Source organism: Falco cherrug, chromosome 5, assembly GCF_023634085.1.
Source record: "Falco cherrug isolate bFalChe1 chromosome 5, bFalChe1.pri, whole genome shotgun sequence".
NCBI classification, from domain to species: domain Eukaryota; kingdom Metazoa; phylum Chordata; class Aves; order Falconiformes; family Falconidae; genus Falco; species Falco cherrug.
In genome coordinates this window covers 1,841,534-1,857,466 of record NC_073701.1, presented here as the reverse complement: position 1 = coordinate 1,857,466, position 15,933 = coordinate 1,841,534, and the positions used below count along the sequence as shown (strand labels likewise).

The 15,933-nt window shown below is 61.2% G+C and overlaps 1 protein-coding gene across 1 annotated transcript in view; it reads right to left on the bottom strand.

Moving 5' to 3' along the window:
• TBX15 (T-box transcription factor 15) overlaps window positions 1-2,096 on the bottom strand; it is a 98,435-nt gene extending 96,339 nt beyond the window's left edge. The window contains exon 1 of the mRNA XM_027798458.2: window positions 1,800-2,096. Coding sequence (XP_027654259.2) covers window positions 1,800-2,001 — 202 coding nt within the window. The 5' untranslated portion in view covers window positions 2,002-2,096. The remainder of the gene's footprint in view (window positions 1-1,799) is intronic.
• Between the last annotated feature and the right edge of the window lie 13,837 nt (window positions 2,097-15,933).

Genomic DNA, 15,933 nt, shown 5'->3' with positions numbered 1-15,933 from the left:
TTTGTTGTTTCGTTCGTTAGATTATTTTGAACGGGGGGGACTCGGAAAGCGTGAGCCATTTTTTTAGTGGTTGATATTTTCGATCGCTTCTGTCTCCTCTCCTTTACACCCGTCGTTCCGCTGGGAGGGAGCTCCCAGACAGCAGATTTTACCTACTTCTCCTTAGGATCCGCACCGGGAAAGGCTGCGGCTGCTACAAGCAAAGCGAAATGCGGTTCCTTGAGAGCGAAGCGGGACGAGGTCTGCGCAGTTCCTGGTCTTTCGCTCCCTTCAAAAACACTTAACAGATTTATTTTTTTATTTTTACGGCAGAGGGTTAGGGTTGGTTTTTTTTACATCTCCATCTCTAATTCTTTCTCCTTTTTTTTTGTTTATTTTTGAGGGTGTTTTTTATGCTGGGTTTCGGGCAGCTGATGCTTATTGATAGCGCGGGGAACGTCGAGCAAAAAAAAAAATTAAATAAAAAGGAAAAAAAAAGTGTTTTCTTCTCCAAGTGCATCGGAGTGGACTTGGCGCCAGTGGAGGAAGTATCTGCCCTTTCTCTTATAGGATCGCGCCCAGAAATCGCTTGACACTTCCCCCCCATCCGAATACTAAAAGTAAAGAGAAATTACCTAAACCCCGCTTTCCCCGCGCGCTGTCACCGTGCGAGCGGGGCCGCTCCCTCCACCCCAGCTGCAGGCGCCGGGGAGCGGGGCGCGGAGCGGGGGGGCGGCGGGGGCGGGGGGGGCAGCCCGCCTTTGCGGGACAGTCGTTTTAGACCGGAGAGAAACAGCCGTGGGAGGGACAAGAGCTGACTGAGGGTTTCACTTGAGCCAAATGATCACTGCAAGCTACCGGTTCCCTTTTAAAACAAAAATAAATAACCAAATAAAAGTCTAAAATGAAAAGGACAAATGCCACGAGGGAAGTGTCGCCGTCCCTCTTCCCAAACACCGCGCAGCACACCGAGGGGCCGGTTCCCGGGAGGAGGCCCGACTCCGCGGACCCCCCGTCACCCGCTGGCCCAGCTCCCGGCTGAGCCCCTTTCGCTGCCCCGTCCCGCAGCCCCGGCGGGCCCGATCCTGGGGGAGGTGGCGGGAGGGAGGATCAGGCCCCCAGCCCCTCACTGCAGAGCTGAGCCCGGCCCGCGGGGGTCTCGGGTGGGAGCCCGCCGCGGGGCGCGGTGCGGAGCAGCGTGTCCCCATCGTTCGGCGGAGCCGGCGCCCCTCGCCTCGGCGCAATGCTGCTCTGGGGCGGCCGCCCCCTCCTCGCTCCCCGCCCCCCGAATCCCCGGCCAGGGCAGGCTCGGGGCTGTGGCCGGTGTCTCGGAAAGGCACACGGAAGAGGAGCGGGGGGGATCCCGTCCCGCGGACATGCGAGTGCCGTGCCCCACTCCTTTGCCCCCGACCCACACGGCACCCCCGCGATGGTCGGGAAGCGCCGGGGCAAGGCGAAACGCGTGCCCCGACACAGCCGGGAAGGACTACCGCGACCGGCGGGCAGGGAGAGGTAGGAGAGAGGGAGAAGGAGGAGCTGACTGGGCACGGCGTTCCCTCCCGGAGATCACGGAGTTGGCGGCGGGGAGGCACGGGGAGGGGGAAGTCGCAGTGAGTAGGAGAGAAGTCCCCGTAAACGGAAAAAAAAAATTAAAATAATTTAAAATTAAAATCCAAGGAATCTCCGCAAAAACTTCCCCCGCTTTTCCTCTACCCCCAGCCCCGGATGTTTCCCGGGAGCTGCTCCCCTGGCCGGCGCCGTTCTCCCGGCGGGGAGGGTGCGGGGCTGGGGGTCCCGGAGAGAAAAGGAGTGGCACTAACCGGGGTTGAGGTCCAGGCACTGAGTCGGGTCTTCGTTGTCCCCTAGCTGGCCATTGGGGCTGAGGCTCTCCATGGACAAATCCAGCCCCTTGTCCTCCCAGTCTCGCAGTTTCCTCTTTTTATTTGTCCCGATCAAGGCTTCTACCGAGAAAGCGTGCGCCCGGGAGCTGAGGGCCACCGCCGATCTTCGCCTCTCGCTCATCTTATCCCCCAGCCCGGACCCTCGGGCAGACGAGCGGCCAGTGGCTGGGAGCGCAGAGCCCGGGGACCAGCGGCAGAGCCTCTCGCCTTTCTCCCCCCACCCCTCCCAGCTGCACCCCCAGAAGAACCAGCCCTCACTCTCCCGAAGGCACTACATGAAGCTGCGGATACTCCGTAGGCAGAGCCGGGAGGGTGTGCTCAGCCCAGGTCCCCAGCACTTGCTCAGAGGGGCTGCAGGCTGGATTGCTTTTTTTTTTTTTTTTTTTTTCCTTCCCTTCTCCCCTTTCCTTCTGTCTCTCTCTGATTGATCCAAACTTCTGGGATTTTTTTTTTTTCCCTGCAAGAGTTAGGCAGGCTGCGTGCGCCTGTCAAGAAAAAAAAAAAAGAAAAAAAAAAAAGAAAAAAAAACACCAAAAAAACCCTGTCCCCGGCCAATAGGAGGGGGAGATCGGGAGAGACCCAAAAGCTGCGGCCCAATGGGGCGGGGAGGGAGACTCGGGCTTCGGAATTTTGGCCATCCAAGCCCGGAGCCCCGGCCGGAGAATTAACTGTTTGGAGAGCGGGGCGGCAGTGGGGAACTCGTAGCCCTAAATGCAGAGAGGTAACAACCCCCGCACTCGCCCCGCCGCACCCCGGCTCCCCGCGGCTGCTGCGAGCTCACCCCCACCCACGGCCCCCGGAGGGGCTTTTACCACCCGGGGGTGCCGGGTCAGGGCGTGTTTAAACGTCATTCACGCCGCGTTACTCGCGCTGCCGGCGGAATCGGTGCTCGGTCCGACGCCGGCACCGGCCTGGGGGGTGAAATGTCCCTTCCGAAAGACGCGTGTCCGTGGAGCGGCGGGGCTGCGTGGGAGGTGTTGGGCCGCGCAGAGGAACGCCGGCACCCCCGGGCAGGGACCCTCTCTTTAGGAAGGAGGAATTGTATTTTTTATAATTAGCTTTTTCCCTTTCCCGCTTCTTTTGGCCGCTTTAGCTACGGTGCAGCCCCCGGCCGGCTCCTGGCTGATACGCGGCAGTTTGCCCCGCTCGCTCTGCGCTCCCCCCACCGCCGGCGAGGCGGGTCCGCAGCTGCTCCCACGGTCGCGCGTGGAGCCGGGGGCTCGCCGTGACAAGGGAGCACGGGCTGCATTTGAAAAGGCGAAGGGAGACCGTGTGCTTTCGTTAGCTGATGGGAGCACGGAACAGGAGGTGAAGGCAAGCGAAACACCGGGCAGGGAAAATACACGGGGGAAAGCCGCCGGGAGTTAATTCGATCCCGAGGATCGAATACAGGTTCAAAATAATAAATAATTACAGAGTAAGGGAAGGAATTAATACGGATAGAGCCACGGTGGAAGAGCGGGAGAGGAATCACACGGATTTTCAGGAAGGGATTATTTCTGGCTGGTCTCTCCGATGCTCCCCAAGGCGCGGAGCTGCCTCCAGCAGCGCCGGGAGAGCGAGATTTTTTTTAGGCGAGGTTTTTCGATGGGGCTGGACACGAGTGAAAGGGATACACATACACACGACAACTCCTTTAGCTACCAGAGTGACCCCACGTTGCCTTTCATGCCCCCCTCCCCGGCCTAAAGCGCCGGCTCTGGCCGGCGTGACAGCAGCCCGCCGGGGTTCCCACGCACGGAGAGGGATTTGGGATGAAAACCCAGAAAGAAGCCGTTTCTTCGGGAAAACCCCGGGAAAAATTAAACTGTTATCTAGGCCGAGGAGCAGGTTTTGTGCTCCCTCATCACCCGCCCTACATCCCCTCACCACCACCACCCCGCGCCGCTCTTTTCCCCTCCCCTCTTGCACATCGCCTTTGACAGGTCGCCCGCCGAGGGCTCTGCGCCGGGCACAGCGGGGTGTCCTGTCCCTGTGTCCCCTCCCCGCACTTCCCCGGGGAGCAGCGCCGGGCCGGAGGCAGCGGCGGGGGCGTGGGGGAGCCGGCAGCGGGACTGAGCGGGGAGCGGGGACCCGGAGGGGGCACACGTCTTGCCGGCGGGGTCCCCCGGTTCTGTGTCCTTTCCCCGGTGAAGGAATGTCTCCCAAATAATTTAACAAAAATAAAATAAATTTCCCTATTCCCGAAAGCATCGGAAACACTCGTCTGGGAGAGAGACACCGAGGAAAGCTTTTAAAGAAGCTGGAGGGAGACTTTAGAAAGAGAGCCCAAGAAAACAGAGAATTATTTATAGCGCTTTAGCGAGAGGAAATGGTGTTGGAAAGGCAGGGCGTTTTAAACGAAATTTGGGGGCTGATGTAAGAGCTTAGAAATACGTTTTCCACCCAGTTAAGTGTGGGTTTACGGGTCGGCAGTTTAAAGCAACCTCGACCCCTTTCGGGTCCCTCACCGAGGGTCTTCCCGCGCTGCCCCCGAGGTCTGAGGGCCGGCTCAGACCCCCCGCGCCCGGCCCTGGCAGCGGGACGCAGCCCCGGCAGCAGCGAGCAGAACCGCGGCGGAGCTCCCACGCCAGCCCGGCCCCGAACAGCCAGACCCCCGGGAGCAGACCCTTCTGACAGGGACGGGACGGCCGCTCCCCGCCGGGGCCGGGAGCGGTGGCCGGCGGCGGGGGGCTGGACACACACACACACACCCCCACCGCCTCCGGCCGCTGCTCTCCGCCCTCCCCGCCGCTCCGGCGGTGCCCGGGAGGTTTAGCGCAGCTCGTCTCTCGCCCTCCCTCTGCCCGTCCTCGCCGGGCGGTGCAAAAGCTAGAAACACAAAAACACAAAGGCACCGCTGCTCCTCGGGGCGAGCGGGGGGCAAGGGCAGCCCCTGCAGCGACCCACGGCCCCGCGCACACGAGGCTGCGCCGGGGAGAAAGCGGAGGGATGGGGCTGTGGGGGAGGGCGAGGGGAGCCAACGCTGCCCCCTCGCAGGGATCTCGGAGGGGGACTCACCCAGAGAAACCCACGCTCCTCAAGCCGGGGGATGGGATTTCGATTTAGCTTTTTTTTCGCACCAAAACTCGCTGAGCAAAAAGGCACCCGCGCTGCGCCGCCGGTCCCCGCGCCAGGGCGGTGCGGGGGCTCCTCGGCCCCCGGTCCCCGGTCCCCGCCACGCGTGGCGTGAGCCTGGAGCCGGCCGGGGCCGAACCTGGATTCCGATCCCACTCTGACCCCCGGCCGCCAGAGATGAATGCGTCCCTTTGCCTGGTCTTTATTCCAGACCCTTATTCGCAGGGGTAGCTCCCATTAAATCCAGGAAACTGTTCCCTGGAATAAAGTGGCAGGAACAAGGGTCGCAGGGCCAGGCCCCGGGGTTTATAAAGAAATCATTCACTCCTGCTTTCCAGTTGTCGCAGAGCGAGCCTGAAAATATTTGTTTATGTATGGAAATATTTGGAAAAAAGAGAAATAAGGGGAGCCGGCAGCGGGGCGGGAGTGCTGTCCAGATGTGCTGCTCGCAGGGGCTGAGCCCAGCCACTTCCAAACCCTGCTCCACAGCAAGGAAAACCTTCCCGAAGGTCCTTCAGCCAGACCTAGCCCGGGGATTATTAATTTTTTTTTAGTTAGTAATTGAAAACAATGTTAAAACTAGTCAGCGGGTGCGGGCTGAAGGCTGTCTGATAACGTCAGCGAGTGATTTACTGGACTTTAATGCAACGTCGATTATCTTTTAAAACGGGCCGGCGGATCCCGAGGCTGGCGCTCTCCTAAGGGGCGAGTTTAAGCCAACGCGAGTCGCCGCTTGGAAACTGGAGCGAGGTGATGTTCCCGGGCTGCGCGGGGTCACTTACTGTGACTGCGGAAAAAAATACGCCTGCAATTTATTTTTATGGTCTGCACAAACGGTATTGTTGCGTATTATAAACTAATTCATAATTATACCCCTATTATGCCGTCGATTCGTTCCCCCCCCCACCCCCCTTCCCCCGGTTTTCTCAGGCTTTGAGAATTGAACCACCGCAAAATATTTACAGTCTCAAGTGTTTTTAAATGGGCTTTGTTTGTGTTTTACAGAATAAAAATCTCTATTAGTGTTTAAACAAACACCATGCCAGTCTCTTAAGCCTTCCAGATGTTTGCAATAAAATGTCAGGTTTTGCCTTTGGGACTCGAAATAAAATTTAACTACCTTCACCCTGTAATTATTCTCTTAGCTCTCCCTTCCTAAATTTATCTGCTTTCTATCAGGAGAGAGAGAAAAAAACCTGATTATACACTTGGACTATAAAAAACAGCCAGTACTTTCCCTCCATTTCATCAGGACTTCTCCCCCGCTCGGTTCGGCACCGCAGACCAAGGCGCATACGTTATTTCTGCCTCCCTCGTTTTCGGGGCGGCAGAAGGAGCCCAGGCAGAGCAGAAACGCATCGGCAGGTTTCCTGGGCTTAAGGCAACAAAATACCCCGTGTCTACGGGCCTGTGTCCCCCCCCGCCACCCCCTTCAGCCCCATCCCGGCCCCGGTGTTCCCGGAGGGGAGGCGAATCGGGAACTTAAATTGTCCCTGAACTTCCTCCAGCTCCGGGCGTCGCTTCTTCGCTGGCACTAACCAGACCTGCCTGCATTTCGGAGCCTCCCCGTGGAGCTGTTTGGAAATAGGCAATTAGGAGGAATAATTCAAACAAAGCAGGTTCCCCCCGCAAACAAAAAGACAAACTCCCGGCTAGAGACCCTTCTGCTTCTGCAGCTACCAACTTGGAAGGCAGGCGGGGTTAAAAGCCATGCATTTTGTATTTACCACGCCAAACTTCAGAACAACCTGGAACGATAAAGCGGGGTCTAGATGGTCTCTTGCTTCGTTTGCCGCCTACAAACCCACTTCTCCTGGCTCTTAGCAGGGTGGCGGAGGCTCTGCAGCTTTCCGCTTTCGCTGCTTGCGTAAAACCCGCAGATACACTCGGGCGCGCTCGGTCTGCTCCCCGCTCCCTGTGCGGGGCAGTCCCCGGGCACAGCCTGGGGGGCGCGCCTCCCTCCGGGGACACCCCCTGCACACCCACGGGTGCCCCGGGACCCGCTCGCGGCTGCTCTCGCCGCCCGCTGTTTTTAGAATATTTGTATTTTCCCCCCTCCTCCTCGGGGAGAAACCTGCCTCGGGAGATTTCCCTTGCGCTGAGGTCTCTGCTGACAGGTGAATCACCGTGGTGCAGCCCGCGGGTGGCGAGGCAGCCCCACGCAGGACAGAGGCTGGCAAGCCCACCGGAGAGCAGGTCTCCCCCCAGAGAGGCTGCGCTCCGCTCGGCTCCGAGGAGGAGAAGGATGTGGAGGAAAAGGTGTCCAAATCAGCCCTGCCAGCCTGCCCATAGCTCACCACCCGCCACGCTGCCTCCCTGAGAGCCGCCCAGGGAGAGGGGGTAAAGCGAGACGAGGTGGCTCACACGGGAAGGCTGGTGCCGCGGGGAGGGGGGGGCTGGCCTCCGCCCCCCCGGCCCCAGCGCGCTCCCCCGGTCCCAGCAGCAGTGGGTCGCGAGTTTTTCCTCGGGGTCTCCTTTTTCCTGCCCCCGTTTGCAGGTGGACTCGAGGGTGGTGTTTGCCGGCGGGATGGGACCGAAATCTCCAAGCGGTTCTTGGGTCTGGGGTTGTTTTTTTTTCCAAGAAAATCCCTGCGGGATTTCCGAGGAAATCCAGAAGGTCAGGGGACCTCGCAAAGAGCCGGGACAAGCCGGCAGCGGGGCCGTATCTAGCCAAGCTCTAGGACAGAAGCTTTTGACCAGGTTCACGGTCACAGCCAGGGCACATGAGCCCGGCCCGGGGAGGCTGCCCGCCGCCGAGGCCACCAGCATCTCCCGGAGGCTGTCGGGCTCAGCCCTGTCGGCACCGCTGCTGCCCCGAGCCAGCACCGGGCGGCGGATGCCCCCGTTACCGGCCTGGAGCACCGGGGAAGCCGGGGCCCGCGTGGGGCAGCCCATGCACGAGTCCCGGCGGGGACGGTCTGTCTAAAAGTTGCCTGTCCCCAGCCGGCCGCCCGGCTCCGCTTTTCCACCGGGAAGGAAAGGGCAATGAGTTTCGCGCCACCAGCAAACAGCGTTTACACGGCGGTGCAACGAAGAGCTACTCCTTGGCAGATTGTCGCCGCTAGTATAATGTGGGGTAGGCTGAGGGGTTTGAAGTTTGGGGTTTTTTGGTTTTTTTTCCCCAGCCCCAATGCAACCATCGGCTCCAAGACCCGCAGGACTGAATGTGCTGAGGGTTTTGAAGTTTTGGGGGGTGTGTGGTTTTTTGTTTGATTTTTTGCCCCAGCCCCAGTGCAATCATCGGTTCCAAAACCCGCTGGAGTGTGCTGAGGGTTTTAAAGTTTTTTGGTGTGTTTTTTTTTTTGTTGTTTGTTTGTTTGTTTGTTTTGTGATTTCCTACACACACACACACACACACACACACACACACACACACCAGCCTCATGCAGCCCTCGGCTCCCGAACCCGTAGGACTGAGTGTGCGATTTGGGGCTTTCACCCGCACCCGGGGCCCACGGAACCTCGCAGCTGCCCCAGTTGGAGGAAAGCCGGGTTGGGAAGGAGGAGCTGGAGCGACCAAATGTGGTTTCACCTTCCTCCGGTCCAGGCGGGACCCACAGGGCAGCCACGCTCCCCCCTTGTCGCCCCCTTGTCCCCACACCTCGCACACACCGAAAACGCGGCGTCCCCCAGAAAACGCTGCGAGTCTTGCACACACAAGGGTTCTCGTATGGGGCACTGCAGGCGCACAACCGGCCCCTTGTTACCCAGCCGGGATCCAAACTCCGCTTTTCCAGGGAAGAAAGCCGAGCTGCGCACAGCATTTCAATGTGTGTTCAGTCAAAAAAATAAATATAAGGTGATTTTTTTTCTCTCTCTTCAAGGCACAGCTCTTTGAACCAAGAGAGGTCTGTGTGCTCCCCTACCTCAGACATGGTGTGTTATACTGTAAACAATCCGGTTTAGGGCCGATCCTAAAGCGCAGCAGACTTTAATGGGACTATTCAAAAATGCGGTGGCTGCGGGATGCGCTCACCCTGCTATCGCAACCTGGCGTTTATCGCGCCTTGCTATCGGGCACCACCACAAAGGCAGGAGAGCGATTCCCGGCCTCCACGGAGGGCAAAGGCCGTGGCATAGCCCGGGAGCTCCAAACACGGCTTATTTCCCCCACGAGAAAGACAGCTGCGGTGCAAAGCAAGCACGCCAGAGACCCGGCTCGGGTCCCCACGAAGCAGCCGGGGGTCGTCGGGGCCCGGCCCGGGCTCCCATTCTGCATCCCAGACCTCGCCCGCTCTTGCTCCGCGCCCGGAATTTACCTACATGTATTATTGAGCAAGCTTTTTACTCGTTTCTAATAGTCTTTCACTATTTTCTGCTAACCAAAAGAGCTGCCGGGGACTGGTCTATCTCCGGGTGACGGTTTGGGCTGTCCCGGGAGGATCTGCTCCCGGTGCCTGCGGTCACCCTTGCCGTGCGCCCTGTCCGCCCCGCAGGGCTTTTTCCCGGTTGGAAGAAGGAAACCTCGGGAGCCAAGGGAGGGCACCGGGCGATGCCGTGGGGCACACCCTGCTCCAGCTGAACCTTCATCCCTCCATCGGCGCAGCTTCCCGGCTCTCCACAGCCCATCCCGGTAATTCCCTTGCTGGGGAACCTACAAAGATACACACACACCCGCGCCTCGGTGCTGGCTGCTTTCCTGTCGGGGTCACTTTCTATCACGATATTGATACGACAAACGCATTTATCTTCTCTCTCCATGCCCCGGAGGAGACGTGGCCAGGCAGCCGCGATACCGCGACCCCAGCCGCGTGGGCGATGCTTCCCTCGCCTCAAGGCCTCTCCCTGTCGTCGTGCTCCCCCCCCCTCCCCCGCCCCCCGGCGTGTCCCTGTCGCGGGGACACACACACGGAGTCGTCCGGGGTCAAGCGAACGGCGTGTGCCATCCCCGGAGGAGGAGTGCGAGGGCCGAGCCTGCAGCCCACCCCCGGGGAGCAGAGAGCCCACTCCGTAGCGCTTTCGGGGCTGGGGCGGCGAGGCCGGGATCCAGGCCGGGGTAGGGGGAGGGTGTCGGGGACCGGGGAGGGGACCGGCGGGATCGGGACGCCAGAGCTTTCCCGCCCGCCGTGGGACAGCCCCCCCCGCGCCTTCTCCCGCAATGTCGCCTTTCAGGCTCCCGCAGCACAACATTTTGAGGGTGGGGGTACGTGAGGGGGGGTTGCAGCGGCCAGCCCCCGCCCGCAGGGGCCGAACGGCAGCGCCATGCCCGCAGCAGGGGAGCGCGGAGCCCCCCGGGGCCAGGGCCGGCAGCCCGGCGGCGCTTCCCGGGGCTGCCCGGCGCGGGCGCAGCACCGGGAGGTTTCGTGTGAAACAGCGCGGGCGGCTCAGCCGCAGCGGGCTCCAGCTTTGGACGGAGCTTTTGCCCGCACCGCTCGCAGCAGGCGGCGGCTCCCGGCCGGCACGGCACGGCCCGGCTGCGGGGCAGCTCGGCCGGGCGAGGCGGGAGCGGGATGCGGCGCGGACGACAGCTCGCCCACGGGAAACAGCAAAGCCAGTGCCGAGCGGGATCCGGCAGCTCAGCGCAGATCGGGGAGTGGAGCGGCTTCACCTCCTCGGGGGTGAGCAGCCCAGCGGGGGAGGGGGAGGGACCCGCTGCGGGGGTCGGGCCCGCTGCCCGTGCGGGGGGTGGGGGGCAAGCCGCCTGCATCCCGCCGTTCTGTCGTGCGTGGGTGGCGGGCGGGCAAATAAGTATTCCTGGCTCGGGGCTGCAGTCAGGCGGGACCAGCGTGACGAGAGAGGCCGCGCAGCAACCAGACAAAGCCAGCCTGTGCCACACTGCAGCCGCGCTCGGGGAGCAGCGGTTCTGCCTTCGGAAAACAGCAGCAACAACAACAGCAAAAAAACCAACCCGCTCACCCCCTCAAAAAAGAAAAAACCCCACAATACCAATTAAGAGCTCATCTGAGTGTGACTGCTTGTTTGGCAGAGCCTGACCAGAACCTGGAGGCTTTCCCCTCGCCGGCACGCACACTGCCCCCCGTCTCCTGCCTCCCTGTCGGTGCGACAAGCGTCCCGCACCGGGACGTGCCGCCGCGGGAACGCGCCGCAAGCCACCAGGACGAGCCTCAGGCCGTGGGTGTCCCCACATTCCCTCCGGGGACACACACACACATGCGCAAGGGGGACATTTGTGGCCTCTTTTGAAAATAGCAGGGCCGAGCAACAGCCTCAGAGTCCAAAATGCCCCCGTAGCAATCCTGACGGGAAGTTTTCTTCTTTACAGATGTCCTCTCGAGATCCCCCTGTGCCTTGATAATCCTGCCCCGCCGCATTTGCTCGTTCTGCGTTGATGTGGTTTCTCCTCTTGCCTTTCAGGATTATAAAAACCTCTCCCTTCCTCTCTTTTCCCTCTAAAGCCGGGTTTCAGAGGAATGTTGGCTAAACCTCATCTGCTGCTTTCTTTCCCCTGTGATGGCAAATTCGGCGTCATTTGTGGACTTGCCCAATGCAAACATTGCATTAAGAAGTATTTCAAGGCATTTTATTGTTGCTCTGCAGCCCTTTGATGTGGTCTATAGGCACCAATTGTTGATGTCTCCCTGTGACTCCTCAGTGTCAGCATCTCGTTTCTGTCGCTACTCCTTCCTCCCCCCGATCATTGCTCCCCTGTTAAAAATACGGGGTTTGAACGGTCGCCACAGATCCCGTCACCTCACCCGCGGATCACTGCGGTCCCATTTCCCAGGGGAGAGCCACTTCCAGCGGTACCGGGCTGCCCCCTCTCCTGCAGACCACAGCTTTCCCCACCCGCGGCTCCCGACCCGAGGCTGCGGTGTGAGGCGGCCGCACGCTGGCCGCCAGCCGGCAGGTCTCTTTCTGTCGCCCGCGGACACCTCGCCTTCTCGCTGCCTGTCCCCGCACCCCTGGATTGCGGGGCTCCCTGCGGAGGAGGCAGCGGGACGCTCCGGTCGCGGGGCCGCCCGGGTGGTGACACGCCAGCCCCCGCGGGAGCCCAGCCTGTGGGGACGTGTCTGCCCTGCGCTGCCCGGACGCTGTCACCAGCGACCGGCGGCCGGAGCCGTCTGGCCCTTTGCAGCAGCGGGATGGCAGCCAGCTCTCCGTGGTCCCGGTGGCCCGCGGGAGCCCAGGAGGCCTTACACCGAAATCCTGCTGGCAGCGGCTGCTGGGGGTCCGTCTGCAGGCGCGCCGGGGGAGAAGGGCGCATCCTCCGCGCACCCCGAGCCTCAGGCACGGCAGAAGCAGAGCTCCCTCTGGCGCGGGCACCCGGGGGGCGAGGGGGGAGGGGCAGGTTCTGGAAACACCCCCACGGGGGGCACGACGTGCTCCCGAGGGAGCTACCTCACGCTTTGCGTGGGCTGTAGGGACAGCGGGCTGACCCGAGTCGGTACCTCGGCATGGAAGAGCCAGGCAGCAGCAGTGATTGCCCAGCAAAGAGCATCACTCCACTCGCGGTCAGCGCCGGGTTCAACACAACCCGCGCCGGGAATAGGGCGCTGCTTGTTTTTCAGTGGGAGAGTGACAGGGTCAGGGTCTCTCGGGTCCCCCTGTCCGCCCCCACCCCCCCCGCATTTGATTTTCTTTAGCAAAATGAACACCCGATCTGCGCGCGGGTGCGTCTCTCCCGGGAGCCAAGCCCCTTAGGCAGGTGGCTGTGGCTCGGTCAGGGAGGGGGGCAGCCCGAAGAGCCCCCTCCGCCCCCGCCCCGCCCCACGCCCTCCCGGGGAGGCAGCTGGTGGCATGTGGCTCCCGTCCGGGCCCTCCTAGCACTGCCGCTGCCATCACCGCGGGCCCGGCGGCGGCCGTGGCCTTAGGGACCGGGATGCCGGTCCAGGCACCCCCGGGCAGGGGGCAGTGGAGGAGAGAGAACTGCCCCCACTCCGGCGAGCGCAGGCACCGGGTCGGGTTGGCTTTGGTAACGCCACCCCGCGCCCACTGAGCTGGGAGGGTTGCAAGACACGCGAGGCTGGTGGGCATTGTCTGGGGCGAGCCATTTTGGGGGAGCGCGCAAAGAGGGTTGGCCATGCACCAGCGAAAGCAGAGCCTCCCCCCAGTCTCCCGTCTTCTCCGAGGAAAAGGGGTCGGGACCCCCTGCCACGCCGGGTCCTGGCTCTCGCCACGTCCCCCCACCCCCAGCCGCGCTTGTAACAGCTCCTGGGCTCCTGGCAAGCCGCTGCCTGCGCGCCTCTCCCCGTGGCATCGCGCCTCTCCACCAGCCCCGGGCAGGCGCAGGAAAGGGAAGGTCCCCTCGCAAGCTGCAGCCAGCCCCCATGTGCACTGGCAGAGATTTTTCCCTTGTGAACGAGCGGGGATGTAAAACTAGCCCTGAGCAGATGTTCCGGCAAGCGGCTAGCTTGGAGGGGAGCCCCCCCGCCCCCCGCCGCTCATTCCTGCGCTCCCGGCGCTCGCTGCCGCCCCCCGGGCCCTCCCCGCGCTGCCCGATGACCTCATCCCCTGCATGTTTGCCATTACGCTCTCAGTTACCCAAGCTTTTCTTTTTTTTCCTTCCCCCCCCCCCCTTTTTTTTTCAAAAATTAAAAAATATAAATTGCTGCTTTGTGAGATCAAAGTAACGATTTCTGGTGCATCTGGAAACTGGAGGAAAAAATTGGAGCAGCAACAGTTGCAGAACTTCAAAGTGTTTTTTAACAATGATTTTTCTCCTTCCTCTCCTCCCCAATCTTTCGAGCATCAGATAAAGACAATGGGCTCCGTGGCTGTTTTCCAAAGAAATAACCTGCCTAAAGGGCCGTACAAAACCTCGAGTAGACAGGAAACACCTTACACGGCTTTCTTCTTTCCAACAAATAGAAATAATACGAGACTCGCCTTTCGACTAGCCCCAATCCCGTCGCTACTTAAACGGCGTCTGCGGGCTGTGTTATAACGTGTAGGGAAACGAGTTTCAGGCTCGGGCTGCCACTAAGTCTTTATTCTTTTATAGAGGCTTCTAACAACCCAGCACATGCCCCGTATAACGCAGCAGCCGAGTGTAACCCAATAACTTGTAGGGAAGGGGCAGCGGGCGGCGGCGAGAGGAAGATTTCCCCAGCAGACGCCCTCGGGCTGACGGGGGGATGTGCAGGTCCCGGGAGCGGCAGAGAAGCGTTTGTGTCCCGTTTGCTAGGAGGGATATTCCTGCCCCGGCACCCTCGGGATCACAGATCCCAAGAAGGGAGAAGAGAGCGGGCGGGGAAACCGCGCTCTCCTCAAGCCATTCTCCCCGCCGGGATCTCTTCTTCGGGAGCTCGGTGGCCCTCAGTGCCACCTCTTTCGTGTTTCCAAAGAGAAATACCCGTGACGTTTACCATGTCCCCGTGTCCCTTCAAGCCCGTGGGTCCTAAGGCCGGGGCGATGCCCGCAGAGAAAGCCGGAGGCCGAAAAGGGCGAGCCCCTGGCGGCGGCGGCTCTGGTGGCTTCACCCCTGCGCTCCTGACCCTGTCCCTCCCCCGCACTTGTCCCTTTTGGCCCCTTAACGACTTCAGGGCCGCTCCTTTGAACTTGGAGCAGCGGAGAAGAAACCCCCATGTGCTGGGCGGTCTCCTGCGACAGGGAGAAAACCGTCGCGACTCTTCTGTGTCAGGAGACGTAGCTGGAGCCCCGGGAACAGAAACATTCGCCAAGTGTTGGAAGTTAATGGATAGGCATATGAAAGCGGAGAGGGAGAAGGAATGACCGGGGAGCGGCGGAGGGGGAACCGCAGCGCTTTACTCCCTGCTCGGGAGAGCAGCTCCGAGTCTCTCCTCCAGCACCGGCAAAGGCCGAGCAGGGTCACCGGGAGCCAGCAAGCAGCTCGCAGCCGGGGGCAGGGACTCCGGGCCTTTGGCCGCAGCTCTGCCCCCGAGGCGATCCTTCCCCTCCCAAAGCTTGTGGCGCCGGTGGCGGAGCTGCGCGACCCTCAGCGCCGCTTCGCGGCCGCGGCCCCGCCCGCCGCCCACCCCGCGGCCCGGGGCACCCGGCGGAGGCCCCGCCGGCAGATGCGACACGGCTGGGTCACACCTTCCTCCCCCCCGCCCCGGCACCGGGCTTGCGGGTCGGCCTGCGCCGTGCAAGATCTTACGAGACCCGCTTTTATTGTAGCTGCATCTTCTCAGGCTTCCGAATCAGAGTCCAACAGCCCCCCCCCCCCCCCCCCCCGGCAACCCCGGCGTTCTGATTTTTAAACGGCGGACGCCGTCTGGCCGGTGTTGGTGTTAAGACGATTTGCAAAGATTTCCAAGCTCCCTATCCCCTCTTTTAGGTTTCACGACCGATCGATCCCCCACGAGTCGGTTCCCAGGTTTGCGCGGCGCGTCTCATAAGCAACGCTTCCAAGGCCTTTTCGTTTTAACCTCGGCACTGGAAAACAGCGCAGCGACCCCCGCCCCCGCCCCGGGAGGAACAGGGCACACAAGCGCCGGAGCCCCGCTGGAGAGGAGACACCTCGGGGCCCCACGCGATGCATGGAGCCCTGGTGTCCCACCACTCTGGGGGCTCCCAGGACCTCGGCTGTGCAGCACAAACCCCTCCGCTGCGCGGCCGCGAACCCCTGAACCGCCAGGAGGGCTCGACCCTGCCGCCTTGCCATGCTCGATGCAAATACGCATCGTAAAGGGCTCCCGAGCAAACGTTTCGGGGCCGGGATCTCCGCAGCTGCAGAGCTTCCCCCTCCTCTTTCACGGCTCAACGCCGAGAGGCTCGTCCTTTCGGAGAGCACCTTTCCTTCAGCGTGCTGCCATTTCCCAAAGTTATGTCTGCCTAGAGAATGGAGCTGGCTTGGCGTGATCCGAGATTTCAAAACTGTTCGTCTCCCGTTTGCGACGGCAGCTACATCATAGAAAAGGGGGAAATAGCAGGGGGCGAAATGACTTCAGAAATCAGCTCGTGATTATTTCTGGAGAAAAAAAACCCCAAACCCAACAATAAACCGGTAACCTATTACGAATGCGCCTAGAAGACGACGAACGCTATCCCTTTGCACACAAAACGAGTTGACACCTCGTTTACACGCTGGCGCGGCTCGGGAGCTTTTTACGGGGCTAATGTTCGTGTATATAAA